Source organism: Mandrillus leucophaeus, unplaced genomic scaffold (assembly GCF_000951045.1).
Source record: "Mandrillus leucophaeus isolate KB7577 unplaced genomic scaffold, Mleu.le_1.0 Scaffold137, whole genome shotgun sequence".
Taxonomy (NCBI): domain Eukaryota; kingdom Metazoa; phylum Chordata; class Mammalia; order Primates; family Cercopithecidae; genus Mandrillus; species Mandrillus leucophaeus.
The window spans coordinates 807,097-827,730 of record NW_012101332.1 but is presented as its reverse complement, the minus strand read 5'-3'; the positions used below and the strand labels follow the sequence as shown (position 1 = coordinate 827,730).

General features: G+C 51.0%; 1 protein-coding gene across 1 annotated transcript in view; it reads right to left on the bottom strand.

Moving 5' to 3' along the window:
* SIPA1L3 (signal-induced proliferation-associated 1 like 3) overlaps positions 1–20,634 on the bottom strand; it is a 381,648-nt gene that overhangs the window by 58,979 nt on the left and 302,035 nt on the right. Inside the window, exons 11-13 of the mRNA XM_011973395.1 lie at positions 19,667–19,918; positions 18,053–18,190; positions 7,845–7,972 (exon numbers count right to left, since the gene is read on the bottom strand). Of these exons, the coding sequence (XP_011828785.1) occupies positions 7,845–7,972; positions 18,053–18,190; positions 19,667–19,918 (518 nt within the window). The remainder of the gene's footprint in view (positions 1–7,844; positions 7,973–18,052; positions 18,191–19,666; positions 19,919–20,634) is intronic.

Genomic DNA, 20,634 nt, shown 5'->3' with positions numbered 1-20,634 from the left:
GCTAATTTTTGTATTTTTAGTAGAGACAGGGTTTCACTATCTTGGCCAGGCTGGTCTCGAATTCCTGACCTTGTGATCCACCCACCTCCATCTCCCAAAGTGCTGCGATTACAGGTGTGAGCCACTGTGCCTGGCCCATACTTTTCATAATAAACACTGTCCTACAACTTAATTTTTCACTTTGTGATATATCTATATTTGCTTTTCTCTTTATATCTTCACCATAGGTCTTCACATAATTGAACGTGATGTTACCCTAAGAGTATTGCACCAAGTGAATATACATCAATGACCTGCCAGTTTCCTACTGATGGATATTTACATTAGCTTCAACAGTCTTGCAATGGCCTTCCCTCTACATGCGACTTTGAGCAAGTGTAGGATTGTGTGTGGGACAGAGAGTTCTACTAGTGGAATTGCTGGTCCAAAGGTGAAGCGGGTTTAAGAGTAGCGGCTGCTGTGGATGTCAGGCAGGGCGCAGTGGCTCACGCCTGTAATCCCAGCACTTTCGGAGGCTGAGGTGGGTAGATCATGAGGTCAAGAGTTTGAGACCATCCTGTCCAACATGGTAAAAGCCCATCTCTACTAAAAAAAAAAAAAAAAAAAAAAATTGCTGGGCGTGGTGGTGTGCACCTGTAGTCCCAGCTACTCAGGAGGCTGAGGCAAAAGAATCGCTTGAACCTGGGAGGAGGAGGCTGCAGTGAGCTGAGATCGCGCCCCTGTACTCCAGCCTGGCGACTGAGCAAGACTCTGTTTCAAAAAAAAAAAGAGTAGCAGCTGCTGTGGATGTCAACTGGTTTAACCTCTCCAGCCTAGTCAGTATGCCTGAACCGAGTATCTTGATGACCTTAAAAAAAATAATTGGCCAGGCGCCAAAATACAGGCTCATGCCTGTAATAACAACACTTTGGGAGGCCAAGGTCAGGGGATCATTTGAGGTCAGGAGTTCAGGACCAGCCTGACCAACATGGTGAAACCCTGTCTCTCCTAAAAATATAAAAAAATTAGCTGGGTGTGATGGCACATGCCTGTAGTCCCAGCTACTTGGGAGGCTGAGGCAGGAGAATCACTTGAATCTGGGAGGCGGAGGTTGCATTGAGCCGAGATTGTGCCACTGCACTCCAGCTTGGGCAACAGAGCAAGACTCTGCCTCAAAAAAAAAAAAAAAAAAAAAAAAAAAAATATATATATATATATAGACCACCCCCAGTGGAGGGCATTTAGATATTATCTACGGAAATTACAAATGCACTAACTGAGAAGCTGAACGCTGGTGGTTTAACCCCAAAGCTGACTTTTGATCGCTACGGTATTCAAGATCATTAACATAATGATAATTCCCATTAAGTGAGTGTTCTGTGTCAGGCGCTATCGTAAGCATTCTGCATATATCACCCTGATGTATCCTCCCACTACCACTGTGAAGTGCGTATCAGGAGCATCTCCAATAGATGTGGAACAAGCCTCGGGGAAGTTAAGCAGCTGGTCCAAGGTCACACAGTAGGAAAGGGCCAGGCAGGACGTGGGGCTCAGGCTGGCCTGGTTTAGCGCCTGTGCTGTCAAGCCCTGCCTCCTTCCTGGGTTTCACCAACAACAGCAATGCTGGCAGTGGTAGAGAGTGAGTGCCCAGTAGGAGGAGGCCTTGTTCTAATGATGGGCCGTGGACTTGGCCGGCATTATCTCACTGGACACCCCCCAAACTGCCCTGGAAGGAGAGACACCTAGGATGTCCACTATAGGAGTGGGACCTGAGGCTGACGGGGAGGAGGTCACTGCTGAGGCCACACACCAAGCACATGCCCGACTCAGAACTGCCCACCAGGCCCTGTGGGACCCCTGAGCCCACAACCACAACACTGCCACCTCCGGTGCAAGCCCAGGGTACTCTTGGGCCCAGGTTCCTGCTGGGGAAGGTGGCCTGGGTGACCGGGCAGAGCACTCAGGGCCACTGCAGAGAATGACCTGGCTGGACGTCGTCTAGTCTCAGTTGAGGGTGTCACTGCCTGTGTGGCTGTCACTGCCTGTGTGGCTTTCACTGGGGAACCATGGATGCGAGAAAGTGGGGAGGCTGGCCTCTTTGTCCACCTGCCCTGCCTCCGTTGATGGTTTACCTCTTTGGGACATCTTTATATGCCCAGAAGGTGCTGGTTCCCTGGGAGGCAGGCAGTCACGCTGGGAAACCACATTTATACAGAGCAGAGCCCATGGCAGTCACATCCGGCCTCAAAAACCACAGACAACTCCAGCGCTCTGCCTCTGGGCTGACCTCTGCCCCTGACTTGAGACTCGAACTCAGATGCCCTGCAGCATCTCCACTTGGGTATCTGTCGGGCACTCTCACCGAACATGGCTAAGGCCAAGGTCAAGGGCTGTACCTTCCCCCAAACCTGCGTCTCCCACGGTTTTCCTGCTCAGTTCATGACTTCTCCTTTCAGCTGCTGTGGCCAAAACCCCTGTGGCATCCTTGACTTCTCTCATGCCCACAACTAGGCATCATCAGGAAATTTGGTTAACGCTGCCTTTAAAATACTATATCCAGAACCGCGTATCTCCCCCTTCCTCTGTCCCCACCTGGTCCTGCTCTCACCCCACCTGACAGTAATCTGTAGCCAGGGGGGCCCTGGGAACACCCGAGTCAGATCCTGCCCCTCCTCTGCACAGAAGACTGAGACCTGCGGCTCCTGTCCCACTCTCAGTACAGGACAATGGCCTCCCTGTGGCCCACGAGGCTCCACATACTCTGCCGCCGTTCCCTCCCTGACACATGGGCCTCGTCGCCACCACCTCAGGGTCTCTGACTAGCTGTTCACTTTCCCTGGAATGTTCTCATTCCCACTGACTTCTTCGCATTGTTCCAGCCTCACCTGAAATGTGATTTGCTCAGAGATGCCCCCCAAACCCTGTCAATGTCTTTCTGCAGGCTATGACAGTTTCCACTTTTTTGTTTGTTTGTTTGAGACAGAGACTTGCTCTGTTGCCCAGGCTGGAGTGCAGCAGCACAATCTCGGCTCACTGCAACCTCCGCCTCCCGGGTTCAAGTGATTCTCCTGCCTCAGCCTCCTGAGTAGCTGGGATTACAGGCACCTGCCACCCCATCCAGCGAATTTTTGTATTTTTAGTAGAGACGGGGTTTCACCATGTTGGCCAGGCTGCTCTCGAACTCTGGACCTCAAGTGATCCTCCCGCCTTGGCCTCCCAAAGTGCTGGGATTACAGGCGTGAGCCACCACGCCCGGCCTAGTTTCCACATTACACTCAGCATTACTGTTGATGTTTCATCATCATCGTGTCCCTGTTATTATCCAATTCTCCCACCAGACTGTCAGCTCCAAGAAGACAGAAAACATGCCTGCCGGGCTCACCCGGTATCCCTGGCGCCTAGCCTGGTGGCATCATCAGTTGAATGCATGCACAGGTGGAAGGCCAGCTTCCTCGCCATCCTGGCTGCCCCTGCATTCTCCTGCCCCAGCTCTGCCCTCAGCAGGCCCTGATCCTGGTTCTCTGGATCAGCCCTTAGTGACCTGCTGGCCTTCCTACCGCAACCTCGACATGCTGGGCAGGGGACAGCGTGAGAGATACGCTAAAACCCTGGGCCAGGCACAGTCTCAGGGCAGCCAGTGACCCTGGAGGCACCTTCCCACCCTGGGTGCTCTGAGGCCTGGGAAACGCTCACACTCTGTGGGTAAGGGGTTGTGGGTGGAGCTTACGGGGGGGGTCCTGGGACCCAACAGGGCTCCGTTCATAACCCGCTTAGTGACCTGGGACAAGTGACAACCTTTCTGTGCCTCATCGTCCTCCTCTCTGACCAGGGGCAGTCGCAGTGCCTACTCTGGCGCGTTCCTGAGACGACTAAACACGAACGCATGTGCAGCGCTGCACACCGGACAGTCCACAAAACCGTGCGGCTGTTATTAGGATGGCTCGCTCCATCGGGGCTGGGCAAACCCCCACATTTGCTGCGAAGCCTGATCCTTGCCATCTGCAGTGAACTACCTTTTTTTTTTTTTTGAGACGGTGTTGCTCTGTCGCCCAGGCTACAGTGTAGTGGATCACGGCTCACTGCAGCCTCAAGCTGCAGCCATCCTTACCCCTCAGTCTCTTGAGCAGCTGGGACCATAGGTGCGCACTGCCACACCTAGCTATGTTTTTTTTTTTGTAGAGGCAGAGTCCCGCTAAGTTGCCCAGGCTGCTTTCGAACTTCTAGCCTCAAGCAATCCTCCCACCTTAGCTTCCCAAAGTGCTAGGATTATGGGTGTGAGCCATTGTGCCCGACCTTTTTTCTGGGTCTTGAATACATTCTAGACCTCACATTGATTTCTTTTTTTATTTTTTAGACGGAGTCCTAGTCTGTCTCCGAGGAATGCAATGCACGGTCTCAGCTCACTGCAACCTCTATCTCCTGGGTTCAAGCGATTCTCCTGCCTCAGCCTCCTGAGTAGCTGGGATTACAGGTGCATGCCAGCTAATTTTTGTATTTTTGGTAGAGGTGGGGTTTCATTATGTTGGTCAGGCTGGTCTTGAACTCCTGACCTCAAGTGATCCACCTGCCTCTGCCTCCTGAAGTGCTGGGATTATAGGCGTGAGCCACCGCGCCCGGCCTCACGATGATTTCTAAACAGATTTCCCTGATCTGTGTGGGCGTGTGTGTGTGTGGCAGCAGCAACTTTAGGAGTCAACTATAACAAGGTCAAGGAAGTGAGTGGGGAGCCAAGCTCCAGGAGACGGAAGAGGGAAGGGAAGGGCAACAGTGAGTTTCTTATCTGGGGCCCATGGTGTATGCGGGAAACATTTCCTCCCCATTTTGTACTTTGGTGTGTAATAAAATAGCCAAGCAACACTTTTCTCTTTTTCTGAACTTGGTGAGGAAAAAGGAAAAAAGGGATCCAAATCTATCTGTCTTGGAGCAAAGATGACAGAATTAGGGGCAGTGACAGGCATGATTAAGTGTGCTGAGGACAGGAGCAAACCACGCACGCCCTGGAGGCAGCAAAGAGGCTGAGGCCCCAGCAGTTCCACCTGCTTCCCTGAAGCCCAACCACTGTCTCTAGTTTGTTTTTTGTTTTTTTTTTTTTGAGACAGAGTTTCTCTCTCGTTACCCAGGCTGGAGTGCAATGGCACGATCTCAGCTCACTGCAACCTCTGCCTCCCTGGTTCAAGTGATTCTCCTGCCTAAGCCTCCCGAGTAGCTGGGATTACAGGCATGCACCATCACACCTGGCTAATATTTGTATTTTTAGTAGAGACGGGGTTTCACCAAGTTGGCCAGGCTGGTCTCGAACTCCCGACCTCAGGTGATCCGCGCCCCCCTCGGCCTTCCAAAGTGCTGGGATTATAGGTGTGACATTGTCTCTGGTTTAAGAGAACCATGGGCTGAGACACTAAGGAATTCTCCAGGCCACGAATCTTGGGGCATGCAGCCTCTTCCATACCCCACAGCAGCTGGGAGAGCTGGTGTGCTGATGGGGTCAGCTCTGCCAGCTGCCTGGAAATTCTCAAACACTCCCTAAGAGGACATCTCCACCCCTCCCACTCTGACGTCACCGCTTTCTAACATTGCTTATTTGTTTGCTTCCTTCTGAATCCATCTTGCCCATTCAACTGCTAGTTCTCAGACTTCAAAGGGGCTACAGGTTTGTTCTATGGAATTATGTTTAAAATATTCATCTGAGTAGTTCACAACTTGATTAATAATGGGGAAGAAACATTGAGAAGATGCTCAATCTCAGCAGTCTTCAGAAAAACGCAAATTACAAACACAATGTCAGCCAGGTGCGGTGGCTCGTGCCTGTAATCCCAGCACCACTTTGGGAGGCCGAGGTAGGAGGATCACTTGAGCCCAGGAGTTCGAGACCAGCCTGGGCAACTTGGCAAGACCATGTCTCTACAAAAAATGTTTTTAAAAAATAATAAATAAAACCACAATGTGATGGCACCACCTGCCCATTGGAATAAATGAAACACAGAGGCTAGTGAGGGCATAGAGCAACTAGAACTCTCACATGTTGCTAGACAGAGTATAAGATGCTTTGTCATTTTGGGAAACAGTTTGGCATGTTCTTATAAAGTTAAACATACTGGCCCTGTGCGGTGGCTCACACCTGTAATCTCAGCACTTTGGGAGGCTGAGGCGGGTGGATCACTTGAGGTCAGGAGTTCAAGACCAGCCTGGGCAACATGTTGAAACCCTGTTTCTATTAAAAATACAAAATTAGACGGGAGTGGTGGCGCATGCCTGTGGTTTCAGCTACTCGGGAGGCTGAGGCAGGAGAATCGCTTGAGCCTGGGAGGCGGAGGTTGCAGTGAGCTGAGATTGCGCCACCGCACTCCAGCTTGGGCAACAGAGTGAGACTCTGTCTCAAAAAAATAAATAATAATACAACAAAATAAAATAAAAAAGTTAAACATATGACCTAGAAATTTCACTCCCAGGTGTATACCCTACAGAAATGTGAGCATATGTTCATCAAAAGACAGGCACAAGAATGTTCCCAGCAACACTGCTCTAGGCAGTCCCAACTGTAAACAACCCAAATGTCTATCAACACCAGGATGTGGCAATACACTGTGGCTCATTCAGACAACCGGGGATACCGCTCAGATACTGCGATACACTGTGCATTCACAGGGCTGGCTGTCACCAGTGTAACACTGAGTGACAGAAACCAGACACACATACACAAAATAGACACAGTGTGATTCTGTATTCCATGAAATCCAAAACCAGGCAAAGCTCAGGCTATGAGAAGTAGGACAGGGTTCCTTTGGGGATACTAACTGGGAGGGGAATGGGCGTTTGGGGAGGCTAGCCATGTTCTGTTTCCCGCCCGGGTGTGTCCACTCTGCGATAGATTATCAGGCTGTGCACTCATCATGTGGACTCTTCTCTTTTCTTTTTTTGAGATGGAGTCTTGCTCTGTCGCTCAGGCTGGAGTGCATCAATCTCGGCTCAATGCAACCTCTGCCTCCTAGGTTCAAGCAATTCTCCTGCCTCAGCCTCCCCAGTAGCTGGGATTACAGGCATGTACCACCACACCTGGCTAATTTTTGTATTTTTAGTAGAGACAGAGTTTCACCATGTTGGTCAGGCTGGCCTCGAACTCCTGACCTCAAATGATCCACCTGCCTTGGCCTGGCCTCTTTTTTATGAGAAAGTCTTGCTTTGTCACCCAGGCTGGAGTGCAGTGGCACGATCTCGGCTCACTGCAACCTCCGCCTCCCAGGTTCAAGCGATTCTCCTGCCTCAGCCTCCCGAGTAGCTGGGACTACAGGCACGTGCCACCATGCCCGGGTAGTTTTTGTATTTTCAGTAGAGATAGGGTTTCACCGTGTTGGCCAGGCTGGTCTCGAACTGCTGACCTCAGATGATCCTCCCACCTCGGCCTCCTAAAGCGCTGGGATTATAGGCGTGAGCCCCTGCGCCCAGCCATGTGGGTTCTTAACATGTGCTGTATGTCCATAAAAGTTGAAAACAACATAGGAGGGTTTATGTAATGAAAAGCCACAGGACGCAGTCAGTCCTGCTCCTGAGAGCACCATGCTTAATCTTTTCCAGCTACCTTCCCTGGTGGCTCCCAGCTCTGTGTCACACAGCTGCACGCCGGCTCCGGCCTTATCAGCGGGAGCAGACGCAACCTGCCGATGCCTCGTCTGGACGGATAAGGATCTCGCTCCCTGGTTCCGCTGCTCTCCTGGGTGCCCTCTCTAGTCTTACACGTGGCGCTTACAGCTTTCTTTCGTGTTTTATCTGTCACTGACAGGAGGGGGAGTGTCGCCTGTCAAGCTCTAAGTAAGAGGTCCTGTGGAGTGAGGTGGGCGGGTGGGCACAGTAGCTGGTGGGGGCCCTACCTGGCTTCTGGCGTTCCATGGTGCTCTCCTGGCTTGTCAGGCCGCCGGAAGACGAGTCGCCGCTGGACGTCCCATCGTGGCTGAAGTGGGGATCAAGAGATAGCAGGGGGTGTGGGGCAGCTGTGTACCTGCAGGGGACGAGAGGAGACGTGCCCAGGGTGAAAGACCAGCCTGTGTCGAAAACCACCTGAGCCTCAGCCTTGCTTGTCAGTGGGGTTTTAGACACATGGGAGGCTCCGCCGTGGATGACAGAGAGAAAGCTGTTAGCAAGGCTGGATGAGTAAGCCTGGAAACGTGCTATTAGCTGCGGGTCCAGGATGAGAGTCTCGCCTGGGAAGCCTGCCAGGGAGCTGGTGGTGGTGGGGCAAGGCGGGTTCCTCGGGGAAGGAGGGGGCAGAGGCCGCTTGGGCCGACAGCCCTACCCCTGGGCTCCTCTCAGGGGTCCTGTTTTCTGGCTGTGACATGGGGTGAACGTCCCCAGCAGCTACTGCCCCAGGCTTATCTCGGGCTGCCTTGCTTTCTGATGGAGACAGCAGGCTAGGGAAGCACTCATGGGTGCAGCAGGCCCCGAGTTGGGCAATTGGGGCTTCAGACCTCACCATGGCCTCTTGCTTAGACAGATGCAGCCACTTCCTAGCCCCGAGCCTCAGTTTCCTTAGCTGTCAAGAGGCAATAACAGTAAGCCCTTCTCAGGACTGAAGGATGCCCCGTCATGCCCAGTGTTTAGCCATGGGCTGACTCCTGACACATGGTAACTTGGGACACCTGGCTGATGGGCTAGAACTCTGCCTGTTCTACCATGGTCAGCTCACGAGGTAACATTTTCTACCTCATAGGGTTGGGGAGTGGATGGAATAAAGTTATCCCCTAGACAGAGGTCCTCCTGGAGGCCGGCTTCACACACTCACAGGCAAGGCTAGGATTTAAGGGAGGTGGTGGTAGAAGGCTCTCACTGTGCCCTCATATCCCAGTGGCATTCTTTTTTTTTTTTTTGAAACGGGGTCTCGCTTTGTCAACCAGGCTGGAGTGCAGTGGCATAATCTCAGCTCACTGCAACCTCTGCCTCCCAGCTCAAGCGATCCTCCCAACTCAGCCTCCTGAGTAGCTGGTACTATAGGTGCATGTTACCATGCCCGGCTAATTTTTAGTATTTTTTGTAGAGATGGGTTTCACTATGTTGCCCAGGCTGGTCTTGAACTCCTGGGCCCAAGCTATCTGCCTACTTCAGCTTCCCAAAGCGCTGGGACTACAGGTGTGAGCCACCACGCCCAGCCCCAGCGGCCCTGTCTACAACCATGGGGTGAATCTTGTAGACACTTCCTAATGTCCAGTCCTCCCTGGATCACAGTCGGTTGTGGTAGAAAGTCTTCTCCCTGCCTCAGGTTGGTTCAGAGACAGGCCTGTGACACAATTTTGACTGACGAGACATGAAGGGAGGTCAGAGTTATTAAGACGCCCACAAAACATTTCCAGTTCTCCACTTTCAAGCAGGTGGCAGGACACACTTCCGGGTCCCTTGAGACTGGCTGAATGGAGTTATGTGACCAGCGCTCGTAGCTGAGCTGTCAGGGAAGTGACTGGGAGTTGCTGGCTGCCTGGGGAGCCTGGGTCCTGAGAGGTCCCTGCCAACCAGCAGTGGAACTGAGGAGGGGCCGAGAAATAAACTTTGCTGATTGAAGCCACAGAGACTTTCCGGTGTCTGTTACCCAGCACCGTCGACTGAAACGGGGTAAGTCTGCCCAGAGGCTTCTGGGAAATCTCCTTGCTCCTAAGAGGGATGACAAGAAAAGATGGCCTCTCTTTGCCCTCCAGATGCTGCTGGGTCCAGACTTAACATCACAAGCTGCGGCTGCCGTCTTGCTACCAGCCTGCAGGTGAGGCCCACTCTGATGGTGGAAGAGAGGAGGCAGAAGGAATCTGGCCCTTGATAATGTGGTCAGGAAGCTGGGTTCACCCTCCCTGGAACCTGCCCTGCTCCTGAACTTCCTTTTCTGTGAGATAACAAATTCCTACAATGTTTGAGCCAAAGTTTGGTTGCTTCAGTCAGACGTACCTCACTGACACAGGCCCTGTGCTCTGGGGGAGTTACTGAGCCTCCATTAGTAATGTTGATATTAGCCAGGCGTGGTGGCTCACGCCTGTAATCCCAGCACTTTGGGAGGCCAAGGCAGGTGGATCACTAGAGCTCAGGAGTTTGAGACCAGCCTGGCCAATATGGCAAAACCCCGTCTCTACTAAAAATACAAAAATTAGCCAGGTGTGGTGGTGTGTGCTTGTGATGTCCCAGCTACTTGGGAGGCTGAGGCAGGAGAATCACTTGAACCCGGGAGGTGGAGGTTGCAGGTTGTAATGAGCCAAGATTGTGCCACTGTGCTCCAGCCTGGACGACAGAGTGAGAGTCCATTTCAAAAAAAAAAAAAAAACCAACAAAAAAAAGTGTTGATATTGCAATGCCCTGGTTGGTTCCTGGCACCTGTACTTTCAACTTGGGAGGATCTGGCAGGGGGAGGTGAGGTCATAAACTGGGATCCCCCAAGATGCCAAAGAGAAAGTAATTGACTTATTCAGGGTCATCCTGCCAACTCAAAGCCAGGACTGTCTCTACAGAGACCCTGCTCTAACCCCCTGGCTTCAACGCCCTGAGCACAGTAGAGGGGTGTTTCAAGGAGCACTGCACTCTCTGAAAACTCAACTCTACTCACTTGCCACGAAAAAACACACCATCCTCCTTGCCCTCAACCAGACCTTGACCTCTGACACTTCCAGGAGAGGAAGACAGAGCCCAAACACAGGATGTACAAAACGTGAATTCTTACTTTTCTCAAAGTCTGAGGGCCCAGCTTCCAGCAATCAAAGGGATTTTACAAAAGCAACTTTGACTATAAGCAATCTTCACCTTACTAGCTGACTTCACACCTGGCTAGCTGCCTGGTAAAATGTGGCTCCATCCTTGCTGGAGATCGGAGTGTTGATGCACTTACTCAAGTTTTCCCAAAAAGTCACTGTGAAATCCTCGGCACTCAGGAAAAATGGCTAGGATGAGCCCGGGGAGAGCGGAAAGTCTGAGTGGCAGACGCTGCAGGCTGCTCCCCATGACTAGCCTCTCCTTCCTCCTTGGTAACAGAATCCCAACTGTATCTGGGGCAGCAATGAGACTGGATCACCAGACTACATGTCCCAGGATCCCTTGCAGCTCTGGCCAATGAGATAAAAGTGGAGGCGCCACACGTGACTTCCAGCCTCGAAGCCTCCTCACCAGTGTGCTGTGGGTGCCTTTGCCTCACCACCTCCTCAAGGCTACAGCTTGAACAGCCACCTTGAACCAGGAGGCAAAAGGCCAAGGACAGCGATACATCAAGGAGGAGGGGCCTGGTTTCCCGTCAATGTGGGGAAAGAAACAATCTTGTCAGAACCACTATTTTGTATACTATGCAGCTAAACCTAATCGATAGACCCTCCTCTTTCGTCAGGCATATTTGACCTTGTTTCATCTCTCAGCTCCTCTCCCCAATCAGACAACCTGTACTTTATCCAACCATGTACTTCTCTTGCTAACAAGACTTTTGGTTTTTTGAGACGGAGTCTTGCCCTTTTGCTTAGGTTGGAGGGCAGCAGTGACGCGAACTTCCGCTTCCAGGGTTCAAGCGATATTCTCTTGCCTCAGCCTCCCAAGGGAAGACAGGCACGCGCCAAGATGCCAAGCTGTTTTTTGTATTTTTAGTAGAGATGGGGTTTCACCATACTGGCCAGGCTGGTCTCAAACTCCTCAAGTGATCTGCCTGCAACTGCCCACCTCGGCCTCCCAAAGTGCTGGGATTATAGGTGTGAGCCACTGTGCCCCACCCAACTAACAAGACTTTTTATCATCCCAATGCAAACTGACCTGTGTTGGCCATTCATTGGGATGCTGAACATATCCCATTTGGGACCATGTCTATCACTGTCCAATTTTGGTCAAACTGATTGGAAATCGGGACATCCCAGAATCTCATCACATACAGCTCTGGGGAAACATCTCTGGCAGTACAGAAGATAAAATTGCTGTCTTTAACCTCATCTGAGTAATTTTAAAGTAATTATCTCTTCCTGGAAGATAACTCACTTTATAGATAAAGGGTTTGGGGTTTTGGGAGGAGCTGACTAGCTGTGGTTTCAGGTGTCTCCACGCAGAAGCTGGAGGTACTAACTCTGGGAGGCACCTTACGGGGAGCAGGGTTGGGCTATGGGATGCTGGCTTGAGCTTCCCTTTTGGCCACAGAGGAAAGCACCAAGATAGACAGGACTGTGGGCAGGAGCCTCACAGGGCAGAGCTCCTGCCTGCTCTGTCAGTCTCACACACCAACCGATGGAACAATAGACAGGTAAATGACAGGATGCCTGGGCAAAATGATGGTCAGATGATGTAGCCTTGTTGGCTGCCACCCCAACAGTCATCACCTTCTCTGTTCCTGCTTGCCCAGATTCCACTCTGGCAGCCAGCCCTCTGTCAACGTGACTTGAGTAAATCCTGACAGTTAACACAGCCACAGGGGTGCAATGTAACCTTGCCAGGGGTTGAGGGGTGGGCAAGTGATCCAGTTCCTTCCTTCCTTTTTTTTTTTTTTTGAGACAGAGTCTTGTTCTGTCACCCAGGCTGGAGTGCAGTGGCATGATCTCAGCTCACTGCAACCTCCGCCTCCCGGGTTCAAGTGATTCTCCTGCCTCAGCCTCCTGAGTAGCTGGGACTACAGGCACCTGCCACCGCGCCCAGGCTAACTTTTGTATTTTTAGTACAGACGGGGTTTCACCATCTTGGCCAGGCTGGTCTCAAACTCCTGACCTCGTGATCCACCCACCTCGGCCTCCCAAAGTGCTAGGATTACAGGCTTGAGCCACGGAGCCCAGCCCCTTCCCTCTTAATTAATTAATTATTTTGGGACAGAGTCTCAGTCTGTCACCCAGGCTGAAGTGCAATGTTGCACACCTGGCTCACTGAAGCCTTGACAGCCTGGGCCCAAGCAATCCTCCCACCTCAGCCTCCCAAAGTGCTGTCAGGGTCAGCCCTCTGGAACCATAGTCCTGGGTTCTCATCTTGGCTCTGTTACATCATGGCAGAGTGACCTTAGCCAAGTTAATTCACCTCACTGAGCTATAGTTTTCCCTCCGTAAAATGAGGGTAATTAAACTACCCACCTCAAGGAGTTGCTGGGAGGAGTCGCTGAGATCATGAATAGAGATCAATGGAACTCAGAAACAGATCCACACAAGGATATCCAATTAATTCTGCACTCCCCCATTTTTGCCTTAAGGAACAAAAGCACTTTTTGCCTTAAGGAACAAAAGCAGTACAGTGGAGGGGGGGGTAACCTTTTCAATAAATAGCGCTGGAGTAAATCAGACAACCATAGGCAATCAAGGAACCTCAACCTAAACCTCTCACCTTATACAAAAATAAAAACAAACTCAAAATGGATCATGGACTTAAATGTAAAACAGTAAAACTTCCAGAAAAAAAATGAGAAAATCTTTAGGACCTAGCACTGAGCAGAATTCTTAGACAACACCAAAAACCTGATCCATAAAATTTAAAAAAAAAAAAAAAAAAGATAATTTGAGCCTTATCAAAATAAAAAAACTTACGCCGGGTGTGGTGGCTCATGCCTGTAATCCCAGCACTTTGGGAGGCCAAGGCAGGAGGATCACTTTAGCCCAGGAGTTTGAGACCAGCCTGGCCAACATGGCGAAACCCTGTCTCTACTAAAAATACAAAAACTAGCTGGAAGGGTTGTGCGTACCTGTAATCCCAGCTTCATGGGAGGTTGAGGCATGAGAATCGCTTGAACCTGGGAGGCAGAAGTTGCAGTGAGCCGAGATGGCACCACTGCACTCCAGCCTGGGCAACAGAGCAAGACTTCGTTTCAAAAAATAAATAACTAAATGCATAAAAATAAAAAATAAAATAAAAAACTTTCGTTCTGTGAAAGACCCTGTAAAAAAGACAAACTAAAGGCTGGGAGGAAACATTTGCAAATCGCGTATCTGACAAAGGACTTGTATTTAGAACGTCCAAAGAACTCTCAGACACTGAACACCATTGCATCCAATTAGAAGACGCACAAAAGACACGCACAGGCACTTCACTGAAGAGGATACAGGACTGGCAAATAAGGCGTGAAAAGGTGTTCAACATCCTTAGCCATTAGGAACATGCAAATTAAAATCACAGTGAGATATCACTGCACACCTATCAAAATAGCTAAAATGAGAAACAGTGACAACGCCAAATGTGAGGATGTGGAGACCCGGATCACTCACGCTCTGCTGGTGGGAATGTAAAATGATACAGACACTCTGGAAAACAGTTTGGCAGTTCCTTTTCAAACTAAAAATGGACTTACCATACGGTAAGCAATTGTACTCCTGGGCATTTATCCCAGAGAAATGAAAACTTATTTTCATGCAGAAACCTGTATGCCTGAATGTACATGTTCACCACATGAATATTTATAATAGCCAAAACTCGGAAACTACCCAAATGTCTTTCTTTTTAAATTTTTTAAAAAATATATTTTTAATATTTAAAAAAACTTCATTTCAGCCCAGGAGCATAGATTCAAAGTGCCCTGAATATGCACTCCCCCAAATGTCTTTTGATGGGTGAGTGGTTACACTGTGGTATATCCAGACCACGGAATAAACAGCACAATGAATGAACCAGAGACTCGCGATAACGTGGATGAACCTTAAGGATATTCTGCTGAGTGAAAAAGACAACCTCTGAAGCATACGTGCATCCAATTTCTTTTATCCAACATTCATCATGAAATAACAACAATTAAAGAAGACAGGCTGGGTGCGGTGGCTCACGCCTGTAATCCTAGCACTTTGGGACGTCCAGCTGGGAGGATGGCTTGAGGCAAGGACTTCAAGACCAGTCTCAGCAACCCAGTGAGACCTTGTCTCTATGAAAGAAAAGAAAAATTGGCTGGGTGTGGTGGTGCATGCCTGCAGTCCTAGCTACTTCCAAGGCTGAGATGGGAGGACTGCTTGTACCCAGGAGAGTGAGGCTTCAGTGAGCTATGATCGTGCCATTGCACTCCAGCCTGGCTGACAGAGTGAGACTGTGTGTCCAAAAAAAAAAAAAAAGAGCCTCAGAACAGATGAATGGTGAATGCCAGGGGTTAGGCATAGGGGGAGGAGATGGGTGTGGCTATAAAAGGATAGCATGAGGCACCCTGTGATGGTTACACAAGACTTCACATGTGATAAAATTGCGCAGAGCTATAGACACACACACACACAAATGAGTGCATGCATAACTGGTGAATTCCGAATAAGCTGCAGGCCTGTACCCATGTCAACCTCCTGCTTTGATATTGCGTTATAACCATACAAGATGTTAACAATAGGGGAGGCTGCGTGAAGGGTTCAGGCTCACAAGACTTTCTCCCTGTATGTTTTTTTTTTTTGAGATGGAGTTTTTGCTCTTGTTGCCCAGGCTAGAGTGCAGTGGCACAATCTTGGCTCACTGCAACCTCCACCTAGCTGGTTCAAGCGATTCTCTCACCTCAGTTTCCTGAGTAGCTGGGATTACAGGCGCGTGCCACCACACCCAGCTAATTTTTTTGTATTTTTAGTAGACATGGGGTTTCATCATGTTGGCCAGGCTGGTCTCGAACTCCTGACCTCAGATGATCCACCCGTCTTGGCCTCCCAAAGTACAGGGATTACAGGCATGAGCCACTGTGCCCGGCCACTTGTGTGTCTTTTTTTGGCAACTTCCTGTGACTCAATAATTATTACAAAATAAAAAGTTAACAGAAAATATAAAGGGAGATACCAAGATTTTAGGGGGAAAAAAAAAAACAAAAACAAAACAGTTCCCAAGAGCTTTTGGTAACACCACTGCCAGCACCTTTGTTACTGGCAAGTTGCACTAACTGCCATTACCAACCTCAGCCCCTGCTGTCGTCTGGGTGCCCCCACACCCCGTGTCCCACACATACCAGATTCCTCTCTGATTCTCCCATGTTAATCTTGCTTGTTCATGTCTGTGGCCTTTGCTCTGTTTGGAATGACTTTTTCTCTCCTCTCTGTGGCAAACTCCTATTGGTCCCTCAAAATTTTGTTCAGATGTCACCTCCTCCAGGCAGCCAGCCTAGACCTCCAGGGCTGGGCTGTGTTCCCTCTTCCTCTATTAGAGTGCTCATCAGAGTGCACGTGGTTTTTACCATCCTCTCCATCACGATCAGCAAGTGCTGACTACAGAACCCTCTCGTAACTGAGTATCTCAGATACTCCTCCTGGCATGCCAGAAAACTCTTGAGACCTTTGCTGAATGAAAGCTGAACGGTGGCCACTAGAAGAAGAAACAGTGGGTATGTCTCCCCAGTTGAACAAGAGGCTTAGAATCTAACAATGGATGAGTGTGGCGACTCTCAGAGAATGGTCCCTGGTGCAGCACCCCGAACCTACCAGGTCAGAAATTCGGGGCTCAGGCCCAGTAATCTGTATTTTAACAAGTCCTCCTCTGGATGATTCCAATGCCTGCTAAAGACTGAGAACTACTGGTTTGAGTGGCCTGATTCCTTGTCTTAAGGTAGGTGGTTTCATTTTTAACAAACCCGCTCACTCTATCCTTTCATCCAATATATACCAAAGATCAGCCATGTGTCGAACTCTGTACTGTGTGATGGGAGGTCTTGAACAGCACGCTTAAGCTCTCTTTCTCGCTCTCTTACAGGTGCATACACATGCACGTACGCAAGCACGCACACTCTTAGCTGGCTAATAAAGATGGAGAGTGCTCAAGGCCATGGTCAGGAAATACACAGGGAATTGGGGGGCAGCGCCTTGCCTCAAGAGGGAGCTTCAGAGAAGCGTTCTGGAGAGGGACACAGAAGCTCGAGTTGGTAGGACAGGGGGAGTGTGGGTGAGGAGTGTGAAGCACATTCAGGCCAAGGAAGGAATACCATTAAGGCTCTGAAATGCAGAGAGTCCCCCTAGGAAGCTGGGAGTGGCTGGTGTGGCTGACGTGTGGCACTGCACAAGACTCGCAGGGTGCCAGGCGCCTTGGTGGCCACAGGGAGGGGCCAAAGCTGTGTCCGGAGGGCTCTGGGAGTGGTGAGAGGGTTTGGAGCAGGGGACAGGCATGTTCAGATATAGAAGGATCTGGCCGGGCGCGGGGGCTCACACTTGTAATCCCAGCACTTTGCGAAGCTGAGGCGGGCGGATCACTTGAGGTCAGGAGTTTGAGACCAGTCTGGCCAACATGGTGAAACTCCGTCTCTATAAAAATACAAAAATTAGCTGGGTGTGGTGGCGGGAGCCTGTAGTCTCAGCTACTCAGGGGGCTGAGGCAGGAGAATCACTTGAACCTGGGAGGCAGAGGTTGCAGTCAGCCAAGATCATGCCACTGTACTCTAGCCTGGGCAACAGAGCGGTCTCAAAAAAAAAAAAAGACACAGAAAGATCTCTCTGGCTGTTAAGTGGAGGGTAGACCAGAGGAGGTGAGATGAAGGCTGGAAGCCCACTGTGGTGGCCTGGGCAAGAAAGCAGGGAAAGGAGGTGGGATGGGTGACAGAGATGCTCAGGAGGAGGACCACTGCAGGGAGGAGGAGGAAGGGGACATTCACAGGATGAGGCCCACGGCTCAGGCCCAAGGACTGGGATTGATGTGGCTGCCCCAGGGACCTGGGGGCGGAGGAAGAACAGAGGGCACGAGGGCTGAAGGCAGCTGGGGAATAAGCTCAGCCGGAGCCAGAACCTGAAGGGCCTTGAATGCCAAGTTTATCCTGAGGACACTGGGGAGTCATGGAGGGTTTGGGGAGATCTCTCAGGCTGCCAGGTTGCAGATGGACGCAAGCGGGCAGAACTGAAGCCTGAAAGATCTCGAAAACTGGGTAATGCTGGCAGCCGGGTCCTAGGGACTCAGGGCTGGAGAGAGTTAGATGCGTGGCCGTGCTGGATGGTGGACGCTCTTCCTTGACAGGTGAACCACATTTGTGCTGCAAGGAAAGCCAACGATGGGTCCTGCCCAGCCCGGCCCAGTTTCGCTCCAAAACATGAGACATAACCACCCCATGGGGCTGGGTCCTCTGAGGACCTTCAGGGGTCCAGAAACACCATAAAATGGCAAATAGAATTGTGGGGGTGTGCATTTCCTGGGGAAGAAGGAGCCACAGTTTTCATCAGATCCTTTAACATGAAAAGAATGGAGAGAGGCTGACCTTTCTGGGGATGGCTTGTATCTCACGTAGGTGGCCGAGCCGGGGGTGGAGAAGCTCCCAGAAGGCTGTCGGTAGGGAGGGACTCTGTCGGCCCCTGCTGGTGATACTGTGTAAGGGGTTTCTGGGAAGCTGACAGGCCTGGAAGGAGACAAGGGGAGGAAGGAGGCAGAGGGTGAGTGGGAGGGTACCCCTGCCCTGGGAGGATGGACAGACAGATGGACAGACGGACGGACGGACAGACAGACCTTTCCCCTGCCCAGCCACATCCCTTCTGCTGTCCACTGCTCAGGATGAAGGGGAAGATGCTGAGCACAGGGTGAGAGAAGCTGGGATGCCCCTGGGTCCCCTCTTCCCGGATCCACTGCGGCTGCCCCCAACCCACAGCTTTTGCAGGCTGCCCAAGACCAGTCTCGCCTCTGGCCCCCCGGGGACGAGATGTCCCTCTGCAAGTTGGATTCCTTCATTTTTTTGGACAATTTTCTTTTTATCTTTTAATATATAATATCTTCAAAAGAGTATCTATAAGTTATATTTGTCATCATCATAAAACGAACTCCCTTAAGGTACCACCCAACCCGGGACTAGAACGGCGGTGATAACATCTATCCGTGGGCTTCCCCACTTCCATTTCCCTGCCTCCTCCAGGAAGAAATCACTGTCCTAAATTTTGTGCTTATCAGTCCCTTCACCTTAAAAATAACAGAGTTTTTTTTTTTTTTTTTTTTTGAGACAGAGTCTCGCTCTGTCGCCCAGGCTGGAGTGCAGTGGCCAGATCTCAGCTCACTGCAAGCTCCGCTTCCCGGGTTTACGCCATTCTCCTGCCTCAGCCTCCCGAGTAGCTGGGACTACAGGCGCCCGCCACCTCACCCGGCTAGTTTTTTGTATTTTTTAGTAGAGACGGGGTTTCACCGTGTTAGCCAGGATGGTCTCGATCTCCTGACCTCGTGATCCGCCCATCTCGGCCTCCCAAAGTGCTGGTATTACAGGCTTGAGCCACCGTGCCCGGCTTTTTTTTTTTCCAGAGATGAGCCACTGCGCCCGGCTTTTTTTTTTTTTTTTCAGAGATGAGGTATTGCTCAGTCTGGGGTGCAGTGGTGCAATCACAGTTCACTGCAGCCTCCAACTCCTGGGCTCAAGCCATCCTCCCACCTCAGCCTCTTGGGTGGCTGGGACCACAGGTGTGCATCACGCCTGGCTAATTTTTAATAAATGTTTTTTATAGAGTCAGGGTTCCGCTATGTTGCCCAAGCTCTCTAACTCCTGGCCTCAAGTAATGCTCCTGCCTTGACCTCCCACAATGTTGGGATTACAGGCGTTAGCCACTGTGCCCAGCATAAAAAAGCAGAGCTTTAATCGTCTACTTAGTATAGTGAATTTCTAACTCAGATGCTGAGCTCCCCAGCACTGGGTCCCAAACAAGAGGCCCATGGTGAAAGCTGAAGAGAAGGAGAGAGGAAGGAACAAGGGAGACAGAAGGATAAGAAGGAAGGTCGAAAGCCTGAGGCGATGAAGAGGATGGAGGAAATAGTGCAGAGAGGGAGGGGCGGAGGACAGGTGTGGGCCGGTGGGGATTGGGAAGTGTTTGCCCCCCCCCCTCCCCCCGCAGGTGCTTACCTCTTGCTGTGCAGTGGCTGGGACTCCCGGAAGGGGACTATGGGGGTCTGCTTCGGGGGCCGGCTCAGGGACTGGGCGTGGCCAGGGGTGGTTGGAGTGGCCCACTTGGAGGCTGGTAGAGAGTTATGGGATGCGGGCCCGCTCCACTGCCAGGGAGCATTGCTGCGGTATGGGGGCCGGCCCCCAGGAGTGATGCTTTCCTGCTCCGTCTTGGGCTCCGAGGTATTCATGTCATAGGTCTCCGGCCAACCCCTGGGGAGAAAAACTGCGTTATTCAGAAAGACCCCAGCCCACCAACATGTGGGCCTGCTGTCTAGGCTGGGTTCTCCTGGCCCCATGCAAACCGGGATGGCCTATTTTTTTTTTTTTTTTTTGAGACAGAATCTTGCTCTGTCACCCAGGCTGGAGTACAGTGGCACGATCTTGGCTCACTGCAACCTCTGCCTCCTGGGTTCAAGCGGGTTCTGGCTAATTTTTGTATTTTTAGTAGAGAAAGAGTTTCACCATGTTGGCCAGGCTGGTCTTGAACTCCTGACCTCAGGTGATCCACCTCAGCCTCACAAAGTGCTGGGATTACAGGAGTGAGCCACTGCGCCTGGCTGGGGATGGTCTATTTTAAAATTCGAGTGAATACCCGTTAAAATGGTCTGAAACTTACCAGCTCAGAGTCTTGAACCAGGATGGGACCCAACACAGGGGCTCCGACTGCTTGGCCCTTTCCACCTCATCTCCTCTCCCCTCCTCCCACTCTCTCTGTTCCCTCCCCTCGCTTCTACCTGACCCAGACCACACGGCTGCCAGTGTCCTCCACAGACCTGCCTGGCCCCCCTTAGCGGTCCTCAGGGCCAGAAAGGCAGATGTCCTCAGAATCAAAGGACAGTAACTGCCTTGTTCCAAAGAATCTTAAAGGCAGCTGGAAGAGGAGCAGGTGACCTACTTTGCAGGGTGGTTTAAAAAAAAAAAAAAAA